Source organism: Bos mutus, chromosome 14 (assembly GCF_027580195.1).
Source record: "Bos mutus isolate GX-2022 chromosome 14, NWIPB_WYAK_1.1, whole genome shotgun sequence".
NCBI classification, from domain to species: Eukaryota; Metazoa; Chordata; class Mammalia; order Artiodactyla; family Bovidae; genus Bos; species Bos mutus.
The window spans coordinates 21,532,587-21,553,271 of NC_091630.1; the positions used below are offsets into that span (position 1 = coordinate 21,532,587).

Here is a 20,685-nt window from a genome sequence, read left to right on the forward strand (position 1 = left end):
TGACTTTAAAAGTAAACTCCCGTGGTAGGTCAAATAATTGATGATTTGGGTGTTTTGGGGAATTGTATACATGAAGATGTTATATTCTAAATGTATTAAAAATATGTCCTTCTGAAGTTTTACTTATAAATTTTTTTCTATTGTTTCTTACTTTCCAAATTTCTTATTCTGTTTATCATGTGTCTATTTGTAATAGAAACCTGAGCTATATCCCAAAGGTAAACATGCTCAGTTACTAGAATAGAGAAATGCATTTGGTGCAGGCCTCATTGAGGCAGCAAAGTCATCATCAAACTTGACCTCTTAGCTAATTTGTAGTCTTTCTGTACTTAAACTAATCCATTCAGTGTTTTTTTATTTAGACCTGCTGCTTTAGGTGCTGGAAGTGAACAACTGCTGTGTGCTAAGCATGCTATTGGGTATTTTGATTATGTTATTTCTCTTACCCCTCAGAAGAACTCTGAAAATGAGATTTATCCTTATTTTACTGGTTAAAAAAACTAAACCTTAGATTTTAAATGAAATCTTTGACTCTTAGGTGCTAAGAGAGTTACAAAGATAAGGAGGATATTATTCTGGCTTTTCAGAGCTCATATTCTAATAGAAGGTTTGAAAATTAAATATGAATAGACACACATACCTATAACAAAAGGTAGCTTGTGATGAATTATATAAAGGCATAAAACTATAGTGTGTGGAATCTTATCTTTCTTTAAATTTTGCTTATCCAAAATTTTAGCTCAGCAAACTAGATTATCTGAGAGGTCTTAGCCAAAGATATGTGCTGTGTATACCATATGCGTTTAAAAAAATTTTTTTCAAGCCTTTGGCTGGCCCGTCTGCACCTATGAATCATAACATCAGGATCAAAACCCTTGATGACCTAAAGAGACAAAGGCTAGAAGCTGCAAAGTCAGAATCCTAACTACTAAAATACAAAAGTCAAATAAGTTGAGAATCAGTAGTTCCCTGTGAGGTGATGGGATATAAGTGAACCCAGCCAAATGTGAAAGATGAGGCCTGAGGACATACCAAGAGTCAGTCAGAACGTTTGATTTAATATTTCATCTGCTGTATAAATATGTTTTCTGAAATGAATCTCTTATACATAGAAATAGTTATATTTTTGTTGTAGCTTAGAGCAGTTTTAAGATAATAAACTTCCTGTTGGGTATTTCACCTGATAACTCTTTTGGTAAATATATTCCTGGAATTGGTACTAAGCCAGTGTTTAGCTGCTCTGTAACCATCATCATCATCCATGTCATCATTTGTCACTTATTAAGCACTTCTAGGTGTTCAGTGTTGCGCTAAGTGCTTTATGTGCATTATCTTACTTCATCCTTGCGGGGAACCTGGGAATTGGGTGTGATTGTTCTCCATATTTTAACAGATAAAAAGCTGAAACTCATAGATGCAATTGGCCCAAGATCACAAACCTAATAATTTATGTAACCAGGATTCATACTAGTGATTCAATGTCATTGCAGAGCATGTGCTTTTAATGGTTATACCTTAATAGTTCCTGAGTTAAAAGTTATGGCTTATCATTTGAACTTTGATAATAAATAATCCCATAAGTAAAAACCAAAAAAAATTGCTTTTCTATTCAATGATAAATTATTTTTAAACATATAAATAGCAGTATGTTCCTCTTTTTTTATTATAAATTAAAAGAATGAGAAAGTAAAGTTCCACCAATATAATATAGTATCTATTGAACAATTTAATAATATTGAAAAGTTTCTTTGTCCATTTTTAATATATATGAAGTATCCCAAAAATATATAAATAAAATGAAATTCTTCCATTTGAGGTCAAATTTACTTTTAATAAATTTCATGGAAAAAATCCATATATGTGTGTATCCAGCATTATCTATGCTAGCCAGTATATACTAGTTATTTGTGTGTGGATGTGTGTGTATATATATATTTATTTATTTATTTATTTATGTTTAATACACTGCTTTACATAGATAATGTTGGATCCATCCATTGAAATGTTATTCTGGGCAATGATGAAAACATTGTCATTTAAAGTAAATTGTTTTCATTATTTTAAAATGACTTTAGTTTGAAAAAAAAGAATATCATGGACTGAATGTTCTCTAAATAAATACATTGTAAATAAATAGACTTTCTTTTAAAATCAAATATAATAGTTCTATTTACATAGATATTTCCTGGGAAAAAGACAATGATTTTTTAAATAATTTTACTGTATTTTTTATAATCAAGAATTCCAACAAAGTCAAAAGTTAGAGTGGATTTAGAAAGGCCATATTTTACCTAATTTATATATTTCAGATAAAGGATTTGATTATAACATTTTATGGACCTTCGAAATAATTCTTATATTTTACATTTAGAAATGGATCAGTTATTAACTCAAAAATATATAACAGAATACTGGGAGAGATGGAGGGGTTGAGGGGGAGAAACAGATCAGTTGAATTGATCTAATTAATTTAGATTTAAATTTAAATTAATTTATTTATGCTATATACTATTGCCATTCAACTTGCTTTACCAAAATATTTTTATCTAGCTAATATTTTCAGTGAATTATTACCCATATAGGATTATTTATTAGGTAATGATTATTCAAGTCACAGTAATGGTTTGCATAAGATAATCATCATTGTAATGATTTGTTAATATTGCCAGTATCTGTGGTTTAAAAAATCTCCATTAAGAAATTCACCAGGTAAGAATTTTTACCATTATATTTAAGTGGATATTAACAAAGAAAAATCCATTAGCGGATAGTCTCTTAGCCCAATAATAGCCATCAGGTACTGGCTGCATTATTTTGTATTATGCCATATACCAGGCATGTATTATTTCTGATTTTCAAAACAGTGCCGCAAGGAACAAAACAATGCTGCAAGGAAGACATTATTTTCCCTATTATTTTATAAACAGGATTTTAAAGGTGAAATAATTTGCTCAAGTTTACCCAGCTAGTAATAGTTTTCCTTACTCCAGGTTTTCAAGACTTCAAAATCTATCCTTTTTTTACATTCCATATGTCATTAACATAAAGCCTCTATGATGGTTTTCAGTCTACCAGAATATTTGAACACCCTGTACCCTGGCTGTGCCAGATAATCATCTGAATATTTCAGTTCCAGGAAGTTTGAATTATCATAAATAATAATGACTTTTTCTAGTATTTCTAGGATTCATCAAAATTCCAGCAACCACTCAGAAATTAAACTTTCTCTTTTCTCTTGGCCTTTCTTTAAAAAGTTAGTGTTTTAATAATTAGATTTTGTATTACCTCTAGGTTTTCACTGAAGCATAATGGATTTAAGAGAAAATTTATGCTATTAAATTTGGTTTTCATAAGTTACAGTGGCAACTTCATCATGCTTTTAAAAAAATTTTATTCAAAAATTTAAAAAAATTTGCTTCCTAATATTAAGCCAAATATTTATTTCCCAGATTTTGCCCAAATGTTCTTCCCTGAGGCCATTGCTCTTGTGAAACTGTTTTAATGGCCTTCATTGGGGTGTGGTGAAAAAGCTCTAATTGACTTTACTGAAAACAAGGGTTTCATATAAATTGAATTTTTCTTTTAGGATAATTGCCATTCACTTTTGTTTTATATGCAACTGAGTGGGGTTTTGCAGTATCCTCTGTGGACAATTAAAGTGCTGAAATAGGAGAAGCGAGTAATTGCTTTGTGTGGTAATACTGACAACTTCTGCGTGTTTGTCAATCTGTGTTAACAGTACCGATCGGGATGGGATCCTCATAGAGGGGCAGATAATATTTCCACTAAATCTTCGGACAGTGACGTAAGTGATATATCTGCGGTTTCCAGGACTAGTAGTGCTTCTCGTTTCAGCAGCACAAGCTACATGTCTGTCCAATCAGAACGGCCAAGAGGAAACAAGAAAATCAGGTGAGTAGGGGGCTTTAAGAAGGAAATTCTAAACATGTTTTAGAATATCTTTATTTTTCTTTGGATAAATGTAAAATCCTTTCCTTCTAAATGGTTAATATATATCATGAAGACAAACAACTTCTGTGATTACTTTTTATTATATTTTGGTCTACATTTCATACTTTTTTCACACAGAAAAGTTTTGTAGAACTTATAATAATTTTCTTGCTAGATTATTTGAAATAGTATCATTAGCTATTTTTCATGTTTATTATTGAAAAAGTAATTCTGTTGTTGTATTTTTACTGAGATTAAAGGGATGGTTAAATGAAGACTTGAATGTTTTTAATATTCTAAGGAATATGAAAAATCATACTGGAAGGTGATGAATACATTTCAATGATTAAGAAAACACAACATTACTTTTTGTGGAGGATGCTCTCTTGTCCTCCTGAAACTTTTATAAATGTATGGAAGTTTCTCCAAAAAATTTATAAATGTATGTTAGTATAATTTTCATTTATCACCTCATCTATAGACTTTATGGGCATCTAAGCTAAATTAGTTTTTTTTTTTTTTTTTAACTCCTATTGGATCAAAACAAAACAAAAATCAGTAATGGGGAGACCACAACTTTTTTCCAGGCAACTTTGTAACAGGAAAACACAACTTAAAAAAGCAATTTTGGTTTAACTGTTGCTTACATAGTGCTTCTCTGTTATACACTGGAAAAAACGTTTTCGATGCTTAAAAGATGTAATTTTTACCTATGTTTTAGTAATTTTCATTACTTTTCTATTTAATTTTGTATGTATTTTTTTTCTTAACATTTTCTTTCTTTTTTGTGTTTATTTGCATGCCTTCAATTTGTGTTGCTTTCAAAAGGCCAAAGGGACTAGAAGAGGGAGGGAAAGAAGGGGATAAGCATGAAGAGATAGTTCATGCGGAGGAAGAGGTAAAGGAAGAAAGAACTAATGAGAATGAGAAAGGGAAAGACATTACAAACATGTGTAATAAGGAGAAAAACAGAGAATCAGGAGATGAGGAAAAAACACCAGATATACCTGAGCAAGGGAAAGAAAAAGAACAGTGGAATAAAGAGGATTTGCAAAAGCAATTCTCACAAGATGATGACAGGTAAAATTTGCTTATTTTTATAGACATTTCCCATTAGTTATGTCCTTTCTCTTAATCCTATTTTGCCATTTGCATTGGGTTTATTTTCTTGCATTTTATCTATTTAGCTTCTAATACAACCAATTAATGTGTTGACAAGTTACTATCAAACAGATTGATTTATTAACCAGTCTTCAATTTGTATACACTAGCTCTCAGTATGATTTAATTGGGTTTTTTAATCCTTTTTGACTAGGTAAATCTAAAGTAAATTTCCCTTTCCATTTTTTTTAGCGTGAAATACTGTATATCTTCCCAATTTGTAGAGTCAAAAATCTTTAAAGTGAGGTTCTGAAGGGGCTGGGAAAGTGTGGCCTGCTCTACAAGAAATATTATACACTAGAAATGAACTTTTAAAACGAGTGGCAAAATAGGTAGCAAAATGTAAGCTTTATTCTGTCCTCGAATAAAAAAGCAAGTCCTTTGTCTTATAGTTTTCTGGTGGGTTCTAGTGTAGTTTTAATTCCTGAGAAAAATTGTGAAGAACAGTGTTCTTTGATCCTTTAAAAAGAAAAGATAGAGGCTTCAGGGCTTGTTAGAAGGCAAACATATTGGGTTAGAAATTCATTCAGCTGGAAAACTGCCAGAGAAGGAACTTTGAACAGAGGATAAATGGAAAAAAAACATAACAGCAAGGCATAAAGCCAAGTGTGTTTTCATTTTCATGACGTGATGCATTAATAAGTATGAAGCCATCTTCACAGTGCTGTACTGAAAGTCGCATCAGCCCAAGCACACATAGACTTCACCTCTCTGCCTGAGGAGATGAGCTTTCCCTAGCTACAATTCTCTGAGACTAAGAGTGGCAAAGCATGTATGGTTTGGAGGAATTTGGGTTTCTAGTGGCCAATTCAGAATTTGATTTTGTATTCTTATGAAGTTGGCATAATAAGCACACCCAATTACAAGCCAAATTTTGCTTTATTATATATAAATTCAATCTCAATTTATGCTTTACTCAAAATTAATGAGAAGATAATCATCATAAATGTTTACCCCCTTGGTATACAATTCAGTGGTCTAATTCTATGACACTTCAATTCTTGTCTCAGTTTGCTATATTTAACTATCTGTGGTCTATGAAGGTTTCTATGTAACAGACACAAAACCTAAAAGTTAGTTTTAAGTTAGGCATATTTTGTGAGTCCAATCTGAACTAGTAATTTCAAGTCTATTTTCTTTGTTTACATTGCTTTATTAATGAAGACTATTTTTCTGACTTATTTGGCATAGGGTCATTTCATCATTAATTCACAGAGAATAGTTTTTGAAAATTTCCTTAGAAAGAGACATAGAGTTTCCTTTCTTTAAAAAGCAGAGCAAAATGTGGGCCTCTAATGTGTTTTCCTTTCTTTAAATTGTGTAAAGCAGAACATATGAGCCCCTTGCTGTGTGCCTGTTGCCAAAGTCTCTGTTAGCATATCTGGCTTGGTGGGTAGAAGTTTGGAGGTTATATTTTTAAGTTCTTGATTTTTAATAATTTCTGCACCATTTTCTTCTTGATAAAAGCACATTATTTTATTCAGGAAAGAAAAGGATGGTATAGTCCTAGCAATGAGTCTTTTAAGGCACTGTACTCTGCTTAAATATAACTATGTAATACTTGCAGAACTGGAAAATACACAGGGCCAGGCTGATGTCTTTCAGTTCAGTTCAGTTCAGTTCAGTCACTCAGTCGTGTCCGACTCTTTGCGACCCCATGAATCACAGCACGCCAGGCCTCCCTGTCCATCACCACCTCCCGGAGTTCACTCAGACTCACGTCCATCGAGTCAGTGATGCCATCCAGCCATCTCATCCTCTGTCGTCCCTTTCTCCTCCTGCCCCCAGTCCCTCCCAGCTGATGTCTTTAGGGAACATATATTCTATAAGATGGCAAAAAGTATCAACTGCAGTTATTTGTGAGAAAATGTTGGTGCCACTAATTAATTTTTGCAGCGTAAGGTCCTGAATTAGCTTTCACATCTCAGAATAAAATGAGCAATCTTTATTCCGAGAGAAAATATGTCTGAGTACTGCTAGTAACATTTTGTTTTGGTAGTTGATGAACATAATCATGGATTATTTAAATGACAAAAACAATTTAATATGCTTGTGCAACATTATTGAAAGTACTCTTATTCTATAGTACACCATTGATGTTTACTTGTAATCCAAGTTTTGTAAAAGAAAAATTATTTTCTGAATTCAGAGTTTAATATCTATAGCAATGCTGGTATATTTAAAATTAACATAGTAACTGCAATGAACCAAATCCACTGTAGTTGCTATTTTCATTATAGTGATTGGATTTCATTGTGTGAGACAAAATTATATTGTTTGTGTTATAGTTACCATATTAAAGTCTTTTGAATGTACAAGTAGAAAATGAATAGCAAAAAGTAAATTTTTTAAAAGTTCATTAAATATTTGAATATAATATTTTTCAAAGTAGCTTATAAATAATACATTTGTATTTAGCTATTTGTATTTCCACACAGGTAGATTGGTCTGGTTAAATATCCATATATCATTAATGATTGTCTAGTAATCATTTCTAGAAAATCTGATTTACCATTTAAAATATTTTTCTCCCATCTGTGTACCTGGATATGCTTTAAATTTTATAGCTATCTACATTTGCTGATTATGTACCATATATATATGTGGTAGGCTATCCCAGAAAAAAGTTTTCAGAGGTAATGAAAAATCATTCAATGAACCAATGTTTATTTACAAAATTTCTCAGGCAGAGTACTTTGAACTGGGGATAAAAGTGAAATCAAGCAGTTCTAAATTTCTAAGTCTGAAGGTCAAGTAATTTCTTAGCCTTGTGTGGATGGATATTTAAGGATAGCTCCATATCCAAAAAAATTTCATCAAGAAGCATAAATATATTCACAAGGATATTTGGTGAAAGAATTTGGCATAAGAAGTGGAGATCTTAAGTAAATCTGCAGTGGAAGATAGAAAAATAAATATTGAAAAGTACAGTATTGTCAAAACTAACAACACTGATAGCTTTGTGATCAAATTACTCATCCATCCCTCCAGATTCTGTTCGGGGCATATAAGACCAAAGAAAAAATAATTCAAGAAACTTGTTTATCTACAAATTTGTGTAGATAGCTAAATAAGGTATCCTGAACCTCAACAGATTGCCTGCTCCTCAGATCTCATATTTTTGTATTACTCAGCTTTCTTTTAATACAAATGATATAGTTTATAGTTGTGTAAAAACTTTATGGCTTCATTATTGTAAAATGGATTCAAGGTCTTAGGTAAAAGTGAAACATTCACACAAAGATTCATGTTTTAATGAAGACTATACAGAAAACCTTGAAAATTTGTATTTATCTGATATTTAGCAAATTTTTATGCTTTACATTCTTACAGAAGAGTCATTTTAAATGATCATTTGTAAGACCAAAATATAAATTAAAAGTTTCAAAAATAAAAGAAAATGAGTTCTCAGGCATGTCTATAAGTGGTATGTATATTTTCTCTTTCTGAAGAAAATGTTCTTGAGGTAGGAAAAGTTTTCAAAGGAAAAAGATGGCATCAGTTCAAAATATTCATGAATAACTGTTTTTAAGAGTCTTAAACCATGAGTTTAAGACTTAACTTAACTCTATATGAGTTTTAGTGAACTCCGGGAGTTGGTGATGGACAGGGAGGCCTGGCGTGCTGCAATTCATGGGGTCGCAAAAAGTCGAACACGACTGAGTGACTGAACTGAACCGAACTGAAACCATCTCAATTATCTAGCAAAAAAAGTTCTTATAGTCTTTAAAAGGGCAAGCAGAATAATTGTTAATGAAATATTTACTACTGCTAACTTATAGATCAGAGTTAAAATGTGATAACACATTTTCCTGACTATGTGATATAACTTGATGTTACCACATATTTACTCATATTATAGACCTTTAAAGGGCAAACAGTATGTTTTATGAAAATAATTATGGATTAGGAATCTAAAATACTTGTTTTCTCATTCTGATTCTGTTACGTGTCCCTAGCCACTTTGCCTGGCTTTTTTCACTTGTCAAATAAATGAATGAATGATTCACACTCCTCGTTTAGATGAGTGTAAGACACAGCAAAGGGAAAGTAAGCATCTTCTGTTATACTAATGATTTGTCTTCATCATGAATTCAAGGAATAACTGGGTCTGTGGCTAACCACCAGTAAAACAAACAGCTCAACATATGTTTCTCTCACCTAGCAGATGATTCCAAAATTTAGGTGACTTTTGTAATACTTCATTGATCAGGTTGAGTTTTTGTTGTTTTCTGGAAGTATGTCTCAGTGCTAACTCTCCCAGAGGGCATACTGATGGATTATGCTGTTCAGCTGATGGATTATTGATGGCTTGTGTTTTCCTCTTCTCATTGAAGCTATCTTCTAGTTAATACCACTGAAAATCTTATACACCCAAGCAACATCTATCCTGTTTTATGATTGTGATGAAAAGGGAACTTAAAAAACAAAACAAAACAACAACAAAAAACGCTTGATTACGACTTTTAGAATTTTGATCCTGTAAAGGCCCAGGAATTTGCATTTTAAAAACAATCCCTCCCCACCACGTGATTATGATGTATCCTTCCTCTCTTTTGGGTTGCTTACATTTCCTCATGAATGCTGAGATAAGCTTGTCAGTTTCGAAGGGAAAAAAAGCAGCTAGGATTTTGACTGGGATTGTTTAATTAGAGCAATTTAGGCATTATTGCCATCTTAGAAAATGTTGTCTTCTCATCCATGAGCACAAAGATGTTCCCTTATGTTACTTTCTTTCAGTGATGTTTCATCGTTTTCAGGATACATACCTTGTACTACTTTTGTTAAATTTATTCCAAATATTTTATTTTTGAAGTGAAATTGTTATTAAATTCATTTGTGCCTAATCATTGCTAGTATATAGAAACACAATTTATTTTTATAACTTGATCTTGAAACCTACAACCATGCTATATTCACTTATTAGCTCTAAAAGTTTTTAGTTAATACCTTAGGATGTTCTATATGAGGTCATGTCATCTATGACTAAAGATAATTTTATGTCTTCCTTTCTGATCTGAATGCCTTTTGTTTGTTTGTCTTGTCAAATTGACCTGGCTGAAACCATCACTGCAATATTAAATAGAAATGCTCATGGAATGTTTTGAAAAGAAAGAGCCACATAGAATTACACATTAGCTCTAAAAGCATTTCTGAGGGCATTGTCTCCTGTGTCATCATCCATTTAAAAAAAATCTGTGTAAAACTTTATTTTAAAATTGTGAGTAGCTGTCTTTAAGAACAGATGTGTCTGTATCACTGAAAAAGAGTGTAGCCCATTGTATGTTTTCTTTATCTAGTCTATCAGGAAGTTCAAGTTCATGGCCAAAGACATGATAATTCTAATCAGTTTCTTGAACTACATTGTATTAAAATCATTACCTATAACTGACATTTTTACTTTTCCTCTTTTTTGAGACTCTGCTTCCTTATACCTGTTTTATTACAATTGTGTTATATAACTTTGTTCTAAAAAACTGTCTCAAATTGTATATGCTGCTAAATCATAAGAGCTTTCATATTGCATCTAGCCTTTCCACCTTTAGAATTCAGCCCTATTACATTCTCTTCTTGAAATATTTTTTCCTCTGCACTCTTGTGATTGTACACTCCTTTAGGTTTCTATCCATCGTTCTGATCACTTCTGTCTTCTCTGGGAGCATTCTCTTTGCCCCTTGATAATTTCCAGACTCCCATAGTAGGCTGTCTTTCCTTTGCGTGTTCTATCTTGATGGTGCTTTCTATTCTGTGACTTTCAGTAGCGTCTATGTATTCAGTTCAGTTCAGTTCAGTTCAGTCTCTCAGTCGTGTCCGACTCTTTGTGACCCCATGAATAGCAGCACGCCAGGCCTCCCTGTCCATCACCAACTCCCAGAGTTCATTCAGACTCACGTCCATCGAGTCAGTGATGCCATCCAGCCATCTCATTCTCTGTTGTCCCCTTCTCCTCCTTCCCCCAATCCCTCCCAGCATCAGAGTCTTTTCCAGTGAGTCAACTCTTCACATGAGGTGGCCAAAGTACTGGAGTTTCAGCTTTAGCCTCATTCCTTCCAAAGAAATCCGAGAGCTGATCTCCTTTAGAATGGACTGGTTGGATTGATGGCTTCCAAATCTGTATTTCCAACCCAGGTCCCATTCTTATTTATCTGTCAGATCTTTTCAGTCCTCTTCTGGCCATCTTCTTATCTGTCCTGGGGATGTACCAAAGTCAGCATGTATAATTGAATTCATCATACCTCTCACAGAACAGGTGACCACATTTAGTAACCCACTCCCCATTTGTACTCTCGATATGTGGCAGCAGCATCCTCACACGTGCCTCAACCAGAAACCTAAGCATCACCCTTTACTAGTTCTTTCCCTGAGCATAATTCCCTCCCTCCAGTCACCATGTCTTATTGATCCTAAAACTTAATTATCTCTGAAGTATTCCATTTCTCCCTAACTCTATATCTACTTCCATGATCTACACTACTATCTCTTATGGAGATTAGTTCAGTAGATTAGTTTAACAGGAAAATCTTATCTTTTAAAAATGATAGCCTTTAAATCTGAGCTCGTTATGCTAATAGCATAAAAAATGAGTAGTCAAATTCTTTGAAGTTGTTTATTTGTGAATTGTATACCCTTAAAGGATGAATTTTATGATATGTGAATATACTTTAAAAATGGTCATTTGGCTTCTGAAAAAAAAAGAGAGATCTGTGTTTCTTCTTCAGTAAATACTATGAGTATAGTGGTGATAAAATGCAGGTGATACTTCGTTTAGGGTTAAGTTTGTTGAGCGTGTCTTCTTTTCTATTCCAATACTCCTTAAAAGCTACTTTTCAATAAAATCTTCATCTCTCTCTTTTTTAAATTCTTGTATACATTTTTAATATTACCAGAATACTGAAGTTGAATGAAATACAGGTTTATTCTCAAGAAAAGGTGATAATTTTCTTTTTTTTTTTTTTTTTTTTGCAGCCTCAAATTTATCCTTTTCACATAAATTTAGTTGTTAGCCTAAAACTCTGAAATAATTCTCTCCTCTCTGTGTCTGTCTCTCTCTGTCTCTGTATCTATCTCTAGATAGATACTTAGATAGATTCCTCAGTTAATACATAAATAAGCTATTTTCATAAAAATTTAGGAAAATTTCTTTGTGTGGGAATCTGAGCATGCTGTGACTTTCCAATCTCTGTTTTGGGTCACCAAAAGGGAGAAATCTGAGATTTGAACATGTATGTGGTCTGAAGAGAAAGGGCATTTGAAGATAGGAAAGGCACTGGTTCTAGAGTAAGAACCTGGAGGTGGAGGAGGGGCTTGGTTCAGAAGCAAAGGTGGACTTTGGGTTGGCTCAAACCAGAAAAAAAGACAGATAATAAAATAGATCAGTTATTAGACAGGGAGTTGGGAAGTTGGTTGTCACTGCCTGTTGGCCCTAATGTTCTCAAACACATAAGAAGCGAGAATATAAGGGTTTGGAATTGAATTTGAGATTTAATTTGAAGATTTGGAATAATCACTGAAGAAAATAGGAGAAAGTAGCTTACCAAAGACAAATTTAAAAGTTGATGAATAGTTCTGCAGATCTAGAAGTTGGAGACCAGCAATTGCAAGACACACCAGCGTGGGAGAGTAGTGTGATCATTCCTAGCAGCACTGAGCCCATCCAAGTGTGGAAACACAATTCAGATTGTAGCATTTGTGGGGGAGTGGGAGTTTTGATGGATGGAGTTGCTGGGAGAATAGCAGTGGAAAGCAACTGAGGGTGCTTGTGTAAATGTCAGTGTTAGACAAGGAGGAGGAAAAGTCCATATGGGAACTTAGAGACTAGGAAAATACGGAGAAAATCCAAGAATTAGAATGCTAGGTCTTATAGTCAAAAAGGAAGTTTAGGGTGTTGGGCAGGTAGAGCATGCTGTTGAAACTTAAGATCTTGTGGTGGAGCTATTTTCACTAACTGACAAACTCTAAGACATAAGCATTTGGAGTGAGTAGGAGAGTGGGTGAAAAGAATAAAAGTGAAGGTAACAAGATATGTGAGTTTTGGAATTACAAAGCCATTTGATAGGTCTTCTTGAGGAATACTTACATTTGATATGGCTATGAGAATTGGGGAATTGAAAAGAAAACTAAGCCAGCTCTAAAACTTCAGTGAATGAGTCAGTGACCACGAGAGGTCATCAGATGACAGAAAGAAAGGGAAAAAAACGATTAGTATATGTCAGCATGGCCAGAAGTCAAAAGAAAAGAAAGTTTAACAAAGAAAGTTTAACTTTAAAGTAGAAGAGAAATATATTTTTTAAGTAGCCAGTAGATAGAAATATGACAACCTATGAAGAAGGGTAAGTATTTCTCACTAGAGAAGATTTCAGCAGAAGCAGAGTGCTCAAGAAAGCACCAGGTTTCCGTTCAGATGGTAATGAAAAGGGCCGGGAACAGGTGGTAAGGGCATAGCTTTGTAACAGTACCACCTGGCTTTTGCTTTGTTGCTGGTGTCACCATATTTTCCGAGTGGTCTTCACAGCTGACTCATAAAGAGTTATATTCAATACCACATCTCAGTACTTGGATATGAAATTGGAGATCTGTGTTAATTAAAATTTACTCCCACATCTTACGTAAATTTTAAGAGGCACACAATTTAATCGACTTTGTACTATATAATCATTTTTAGTGATTTCTGTTAATTTGTATTTCTGTGGTGACTGGTTACTCTATCCTATTATCACATGGGAAATCTTATCCAGAGATTCTTACCTGGATTCATTTTTACTGATGAATTAATTTCATTCTGGTTAGTATAACAATTTAGGGTTCTATACATTTAAAATAATCATTGACATTCATTTACATATTAAACTTTTGTTTTCTGGCATCACCACTATTGATTATAGGTAAATAATGTTTATATAGACTTGTCTCCTGTAATGGATTCAACTCATTTTTATTTCTACCATTTTTAACTTTATTTCTAAAATATTACCCACACAGGCTGTATGTTAGTAAAATAAATTTAGTGTGAAAGTAGAGAAATAATTAAATTGAAATGATTTCTAGCATACAAAATAATAGCATTAGAAAAGACTGCTGCAGTAGTTTCTGTCATATTCAATATTTATTTTTACAAGCCAAAAGTACAATTAATCCACAACTGTTATTCTAAATTAAATGCAACATTCTAACCAATGACTCCTAATAGAACCACAGATATACCTCAGGATGAACAATTTTAACATATAGAAGTTACATTTTTATAGAAATAACAAAAAGAAGATCAAGTTTGAAGTCGAAGGATTCCCATGTTGAGTGTCACTGTTAGATGCCAGTTTATCAGTATGGGGTGGAACGGTATAGTAAGACTTCATTTCATATTCTGATTTTCCATATAGAAAGGATGAATCTAATCTTAAGGAAGCAAAATTCAAAAAAAAGAAAATCCACAAACACCTGGCCTGAGACCTTAGAACCTTAATGACAAAATCGGAATCTTTAATGTTTTGTGTTATCTTGACTTCAGCTTTTCACTCTTACTCTTACCCTTCTCTTTAAAGGCTCTTGCTTTAATTCCTTTGTTTCACAAATAATTCCTTTAATTCACATTGCTTCTAATGTCTGAAGCGCAGTTTCTTTCTCTTTCTGAGTAAAGTACCTGCTCATCCTTTAACACCCAAGTCAAGTACTGCTGCTGCTGCTAAGTCGCTTCAGTCGTGTCCTACTCTGCGTGACCCCATAGACGGCAGCCCACCAGGCTCCCCCGTCCCTGGGATTCTCCAGGCAAGAACACTGGAGTGGGTTGCCATTTCCTTCTCCAATGCATGAAAGTGAAAAGTGAAAGTGAAGTCGCTTAGTCGTGTCTGACTCTTAGCGACCCCATGGACTGCAGCCCACCAGGCTCCTCCATCCATGGGATTTTCCAGGCAAGAGTACTGGAGTGGGGTGCCATTGCCTTCTCTGAAGTCAAGTACAGATTCACCCAAGAGACACCATCTCTCCTCTTCCTTCATGATTTATCTAATATTCTTTTACAGTAACAGTTTCTCTTGGGTGCTCATTTTCCTGCCCTGTGAAATAGTTAATTATGTATCCACTTAATCTACGATTGTTGACCATTAGTTACCACTTAAGGATATGTATTTATTATTTTTATCTCTTTGCTGTCTTACTTCTCAAAATCTACAATCCCTCACACATAGTATGCACTCAAAAAAGTTTTAGGATGAATGTATGAATAAATGAGATTGTAATAAAGCAATGACAGTTTTGAGGTGTGAAGAGCTGCTATCACAGTGCTTCTGGCATGTTCAGTATCCAACATGCTCCTCTCTCTCTTTGACAAAAATGACCAAGAAGTCACTTTTTTTCTTCAGTGGAAAGAAACTTACTTCTTTCAGAAATCAGTGGAGTTTTTTACCTCTGAGGAATTTGTTTTATGACACATGTGTATTCTAGTGTGAAAAGATTTAGTTGGTGGGTTGGTTTACTGATTTGATATATGATGAATGAGAATCATTATTTTATATATATGGTTCAGTTCAGTTCAGTCGCTTAGTCTTATCCGACTCTTTGCAACCCCACAGACTGCAGCACGCCAGGCTTACCAGCTCCCAGAGCTTACTCAAACTCATGCCCATAGAGTCGGTGATGCCATCCAACCATCTCATCTTCTGTCATCCCTTTCTCCTCCCACCTTCAATTTTTCCCAGCATCAGGGTCTTTTCCAATGAGTCAGTTCTTCACATCAGGTGGCCGAAATATTGGAGTTTCAGCTTCAGAATCAGTCCTTCCAATGAATATTCAGGACTGATTTCCTTTAGGATGGACTGGTTGGATCTCCTTGCAGTCCAAGGGACTCTCAAGAGTCTTCTCCAACACCACAGTTCAAAAGCATCAGTTCTTTGGCACTCAGCTTTCTTAATAGTCCAACTCTCACATCCATACGTGACTACTGTCACGTAACTTTGACCAGTAACATAACTTTGACCAGATGGACCTTTGTCAGCAAAGTAATGTCTCTGCTTTTTAATATGCTGTCTAGGTTTTCTTCCATGGAGCTGGCGTCTTTTAATTTCAGGACTGCATTCACCATCTGAAGTTACTTTGGAGCCCAAGAAAATAGAGTCTCTCACTGTTTCCATTGTTTCCCCATCTATTTGCCATGAAGTGATGGGACTGGATGCCATGATCTTAGTTTTCTGTATTTTGAGTTTTAAGCCAGATTTTTCACCCTCCTCTTTCACTTTCATCAAGAGGCTCTTTAGTTCTTCTTCGCTTTCTGCCATAAGGGTGGTGTCACCTGCATATCTGAAGTTATTGATATTTCTCTGGGCAATCTTGATTCCAGCTTGTGCTTCTTCCAGCCTGGGTAGCCTTTCCCTTCTCCAGGGGATCTTCCCAACCCAGGACTCAAACTCAGGTTTCCCGCATTGCAGGCAGATCCTTTACCAGCTGAGCCACCAGGGAAGCCCTTTTATATATACAAATCCTGCATAAAGTCTAACAAGAATGGGGGAAGACAGACATGAAAAGAAAATAAAAGCATTCATTAGATAGTATTTAAAGATTAGAAAAACTTATACCAATTTAATGTGTCCCAAAAAATAGTGTAAAGTAAATTCTAAAATCCTATTGAAAGGTGCAAAGATGAGAGAAATGACTATCATCTGGGGATCTCAAGAATAAGAAACTTGTAAATTAGTCTTCTGAGACTTTCTATCAAAATAATTGGAATGAATGAGATGTAGCACTTAATACTGAAGTTATTTAAAGGCAACTACATATTTCAGGACACTAAGAGTTAACCAACTTCAGTTCAGTTGCTCAGTCGTGTCCAACTCTCTGCGACCCCATGAACCGCAGCACACACACCAGGACTCCCTGTCCATTACCAACTCCCGAGTCCACCCAAACCCACGTCCATTGAGTCGGTGATGCCATCCAACCATCTCATCCTCTGTCGTCCCCTTCTCTTCCTGCCCTCAATCTTTCCCAGCATCAGAATCTTTTCAAATGAGTCAGCTCTTTGCATCAGGTGGCCAAAGGGTTGGAGTTTCAGCTTCAACATCAGTCCTACTAATGAACACCGAAGACTAATCTCCTTTAGGATGGGACTGGTTAGATATCCTTGGAGTCCAAGGGACTCTCAAGAGTCTTCTCCAACACCACAGTTCAAAAGCATCAATTCTTCAGCACTCAGCTTTCTTCACAGTCCAATTCTTACATCCATACATAACCACTGGAAAAACCATAGCCTTGGCTAGACGGACCTTTGTTGACAAAGTAATGTCTCTGCTTTTGAATATGCGATCTAGGTTGGTCATAACTTTCCTTCCAAGGAGTAAGCATCTTTTAATTTCATGGCTTCAGTCACCATCTGCAGTGATTTTGGAGCCCAGAAAAATAAAGTCAGCCACTGTTTCCACTGTTTCCCCATCTATTTGCCATGAAGTGATGAGACCAGATTCCATTATCTTAGTTTTCTGAATGTTGAGCTTTAAGCCAACTTTTTCAAATTAAGTTAACCAACTTAATTTTACTATTTCTGTTTATCATGGAGTATGAGTGCACATTTCATGGTGCACCTGTCGTGTGCAGAGACTTAGCCTTCCAGTCTGGCACACTGGGGATTCAGATGGCTTGCTTTCCAAAGTTGTGAATAAGAACTTGGTGCCATGTTACACTGACTCACAGTAAGCATAATATCACTTATCATCATCCAGAATTTATTTTTGGTATTATAATAAGCAATAATAAAGTCCTCCAAAAATATACATGAGAGATAATATAGAATGATGGTTAAAACTTAGCTCTTTATTCAGACAAAACTGTATTGAATCCTAGTTCTGCCAGTTCCTAATAATGTAAACTTGGGCAAGAAAAAAAACACTTTCATCACCCATATACTGGGGGTAATAATAATAATAATTTTGCAGGGTTGCCATCAAAGTTCAATGGAATTATGTCCTTAAAGCTTTTGACACCATTCCCGGCACATGACAAGAAGGTGTTATATAATAGGGGTTGAAAAAGAAAAGGATAGGAGATGAAAAGTAAGTTTATAAAATCTCACTTTTTTTTAGCTTTTAGACCTGCATATTTCATAGCAACTTTTCTATAACACTTTGCCAGATGACAATTCAAAATAAGGTAGACTGTTCTTATGCTTTGTACAGGAGAAAATAATTTCTGAAATATAGAAAAGATTTTATTTCACAAGGTAATGTAGTAGAGATTCTAGAAAATTTTTATGAGATATGTTTCATAGTTTGACCTTTAATGGTCTTGGAATTTAAATTATTTTATTCCTTAAATTGTCTTCATTTATTCAGCACATATTTTTGAACACCTTCTATACGCCGGTTGTTGTTCAGTCCCTAGGTCGTGTCTGACTCTTTGTGACCCCATGGACTGCAACACACCAGGCTCCCCTGTCCTTCATCATCTCCCAGAGTTTGCTCAAATTCATATCCATTGAATCAGTGATGCTATCTCACCATCTCATCCTCTGCTGCCCCCTTCTCTTTTTGCCTTCAATCTTTCTCACCATCAGGGTCTTTTCCAATGAGTCTTTACATCAAGTGGCCAAAGTGTTGGAGCTTTAGCTTCAGTATCAGTCCTTCCAATGAATATTCTGGGTTGATTTCCTTTAAGATTGACTGGAGTTTGATCTCCTTGCTGTCCAAGACACTAAAGAGTCTTCTCCAGCACCACAATTCAAAAGCATCAATTCTTTGGCACTCAGCTTTCTTTATGATCTAACTCTCATATCCATGCATGACTACTGGAAAAACCATAGCTTTGACTATACAGATTTTTGTCAGCAAAATGATGTCTCTGCTTTTTAATATGCTGTCTAGGTTTGTCATAGCTTTCAAGTAAGCATTTTTTAAATTTCGTGACGGCAGTCACCTTCTGCGGTGATTTTGGAGCCCAGTAAAAGAAAATCTGTCACTGCTTCTACTTTTCCCCCTTCTGTTTTCCATGAAGTGAAGGGACTGGGTGCCATGATCTTAATTTTTTTTCATGTTGAGAATCACACCAGCTTTTTCACTCTCCTTTTTCACCCTCATCAAGAGGCTCTTTAGTTCCTCTTCATTTTCTGCCCTTAGAGTGGTATCATCTGCATCTCTATCTTGGATTCTGTGCTAAAATACTGAATAACAAGACCTGATTCCTTCCCTCAAAGAGATAGACAAATAAATAAATGATTACAATATACAGTAAAAGTGTAAAAAAGTAGTTTTAATATGTGGTTTGATAATATTTCCCTTTAGTAAAACATTTAGAATAAGTGAACTGAGGCAGGAAGTGACAAGTGACTCTTTTCAGCATTATCCAAGATAAGGAAACAGTCTCAGGAGAAAATCCAGTTTTTTTTTTTTAACTAATTAATTAATTTTTTATTTTATTTTTAATCTTTATTGGAAGATAATTGCTTTACAATACTGTGCTGGTTTCTGGCATACATCAACATGAGCCAGCCATAGGTATACATATGTCCCCTGCATTTTGAACCTCCCTTCCATCTCCTCCCCACCCCATCCCACCTCTGTAGGTTTTCACAGAGCACTGGGTTGAGCTCCCTGTGTCACTCAGCAAATTCCCTTGGCTATCTATTTTACATACGATAATGCATACGTTTCCATGCTACTCTCTCAGTTCATCCCACCTATCCCTCCCGCGCTGTGTCCACAGGTCTGTTCTCTCTGACTGCGTCTCGGTTGCTGCCCTGCTAATAGGTTCATCAGAACCATCTTTCTAGATGCCATACACATGCGTTCGTATACAATATTTGTCTTTCTCTTTGTCTTACTTCACTCTGTATAATAGGCTCTAGGCTCATACACCTTATTAGAACTGACTAATAAAAAAAAATGCGTTCTTTTTTTTTTTTAATGCGTTCTTTTTTAAAGCTACTGAACTGAACTGAACATCCCATTGTATATATGTACCACAATTTCCCTATCTATTCATCTGTCGATGGACATCTAGTTAATAAGCAAAATAACAGCAAGTTATGTGGACTTGTTGTCTATAATACTATAAAGCCTATAACAGATACAAAAGGAAGTTCTGTAAAAGATTTTAAGCGTGCAAGAGTGGAGCTAATTATAGAATGCTAAATAAGTATAAATAAATGATGTTGGCAATGTGAAAAACTGTATTTTGTTATTTTATAAATGACTAGATTGGAGAAGGAAATGGCAACCCACTCCAGTGTTCTTGCCTGGAGAATCCCAGGGTTGGGGGAGCCTGGTGGACTGCCGTCTATGGGGTCGCACAGAGTCGGACATGACTGAAGTGACTTGGCAGCAGCATCGTCAAATAGCTGTAAGGTCACTGTGACCCTCTTGTAGGTGACTCTTTTTAGTTTCCACTTCCTTTCCCCTGCAAGAGGGGTCAAAACACGGACCCCTGGAATGCCTGAGGAGATGCAGACTGAAGTGTAAGGAAAGACATTTGCAGGCTGTCTGTCCAGGGCTGCTTCCTATCCTGCAAGGGCTAGTAAGTGGGGTGTGTTTATTTTATTCTCATGTTTGTGTTTTTTTTAGAAAGTGAATAAAGGGACTTGAGTTTTGTAATTTAAAA

At 35.0% G+C, this 20,685-nt stretch overlaps 1 protein-coding gene across 1 annotated transcript in view; it reads left to right on the forward strand.

The window, feature by feature from the left end:
- Positions 1 to 20,685, forward strand: part of RIMS2 (regulating synaptic membrane exocytosis 2) — a 601,046-nt gene that overhangs the window by 455,295 nt on the left and 125,066 nt on the right. The window contains exon 22 of the mRNA XM_070382789.1: positions 3,740 to 3,912. Coding sequence (XP_070238890.1) covers positions 3,740 to 3,912 — 173 coding nt within the window. The remainder of the gene's footprint in view (positions 1 to 3,739; positions 3,913 to 20,685) is intronic.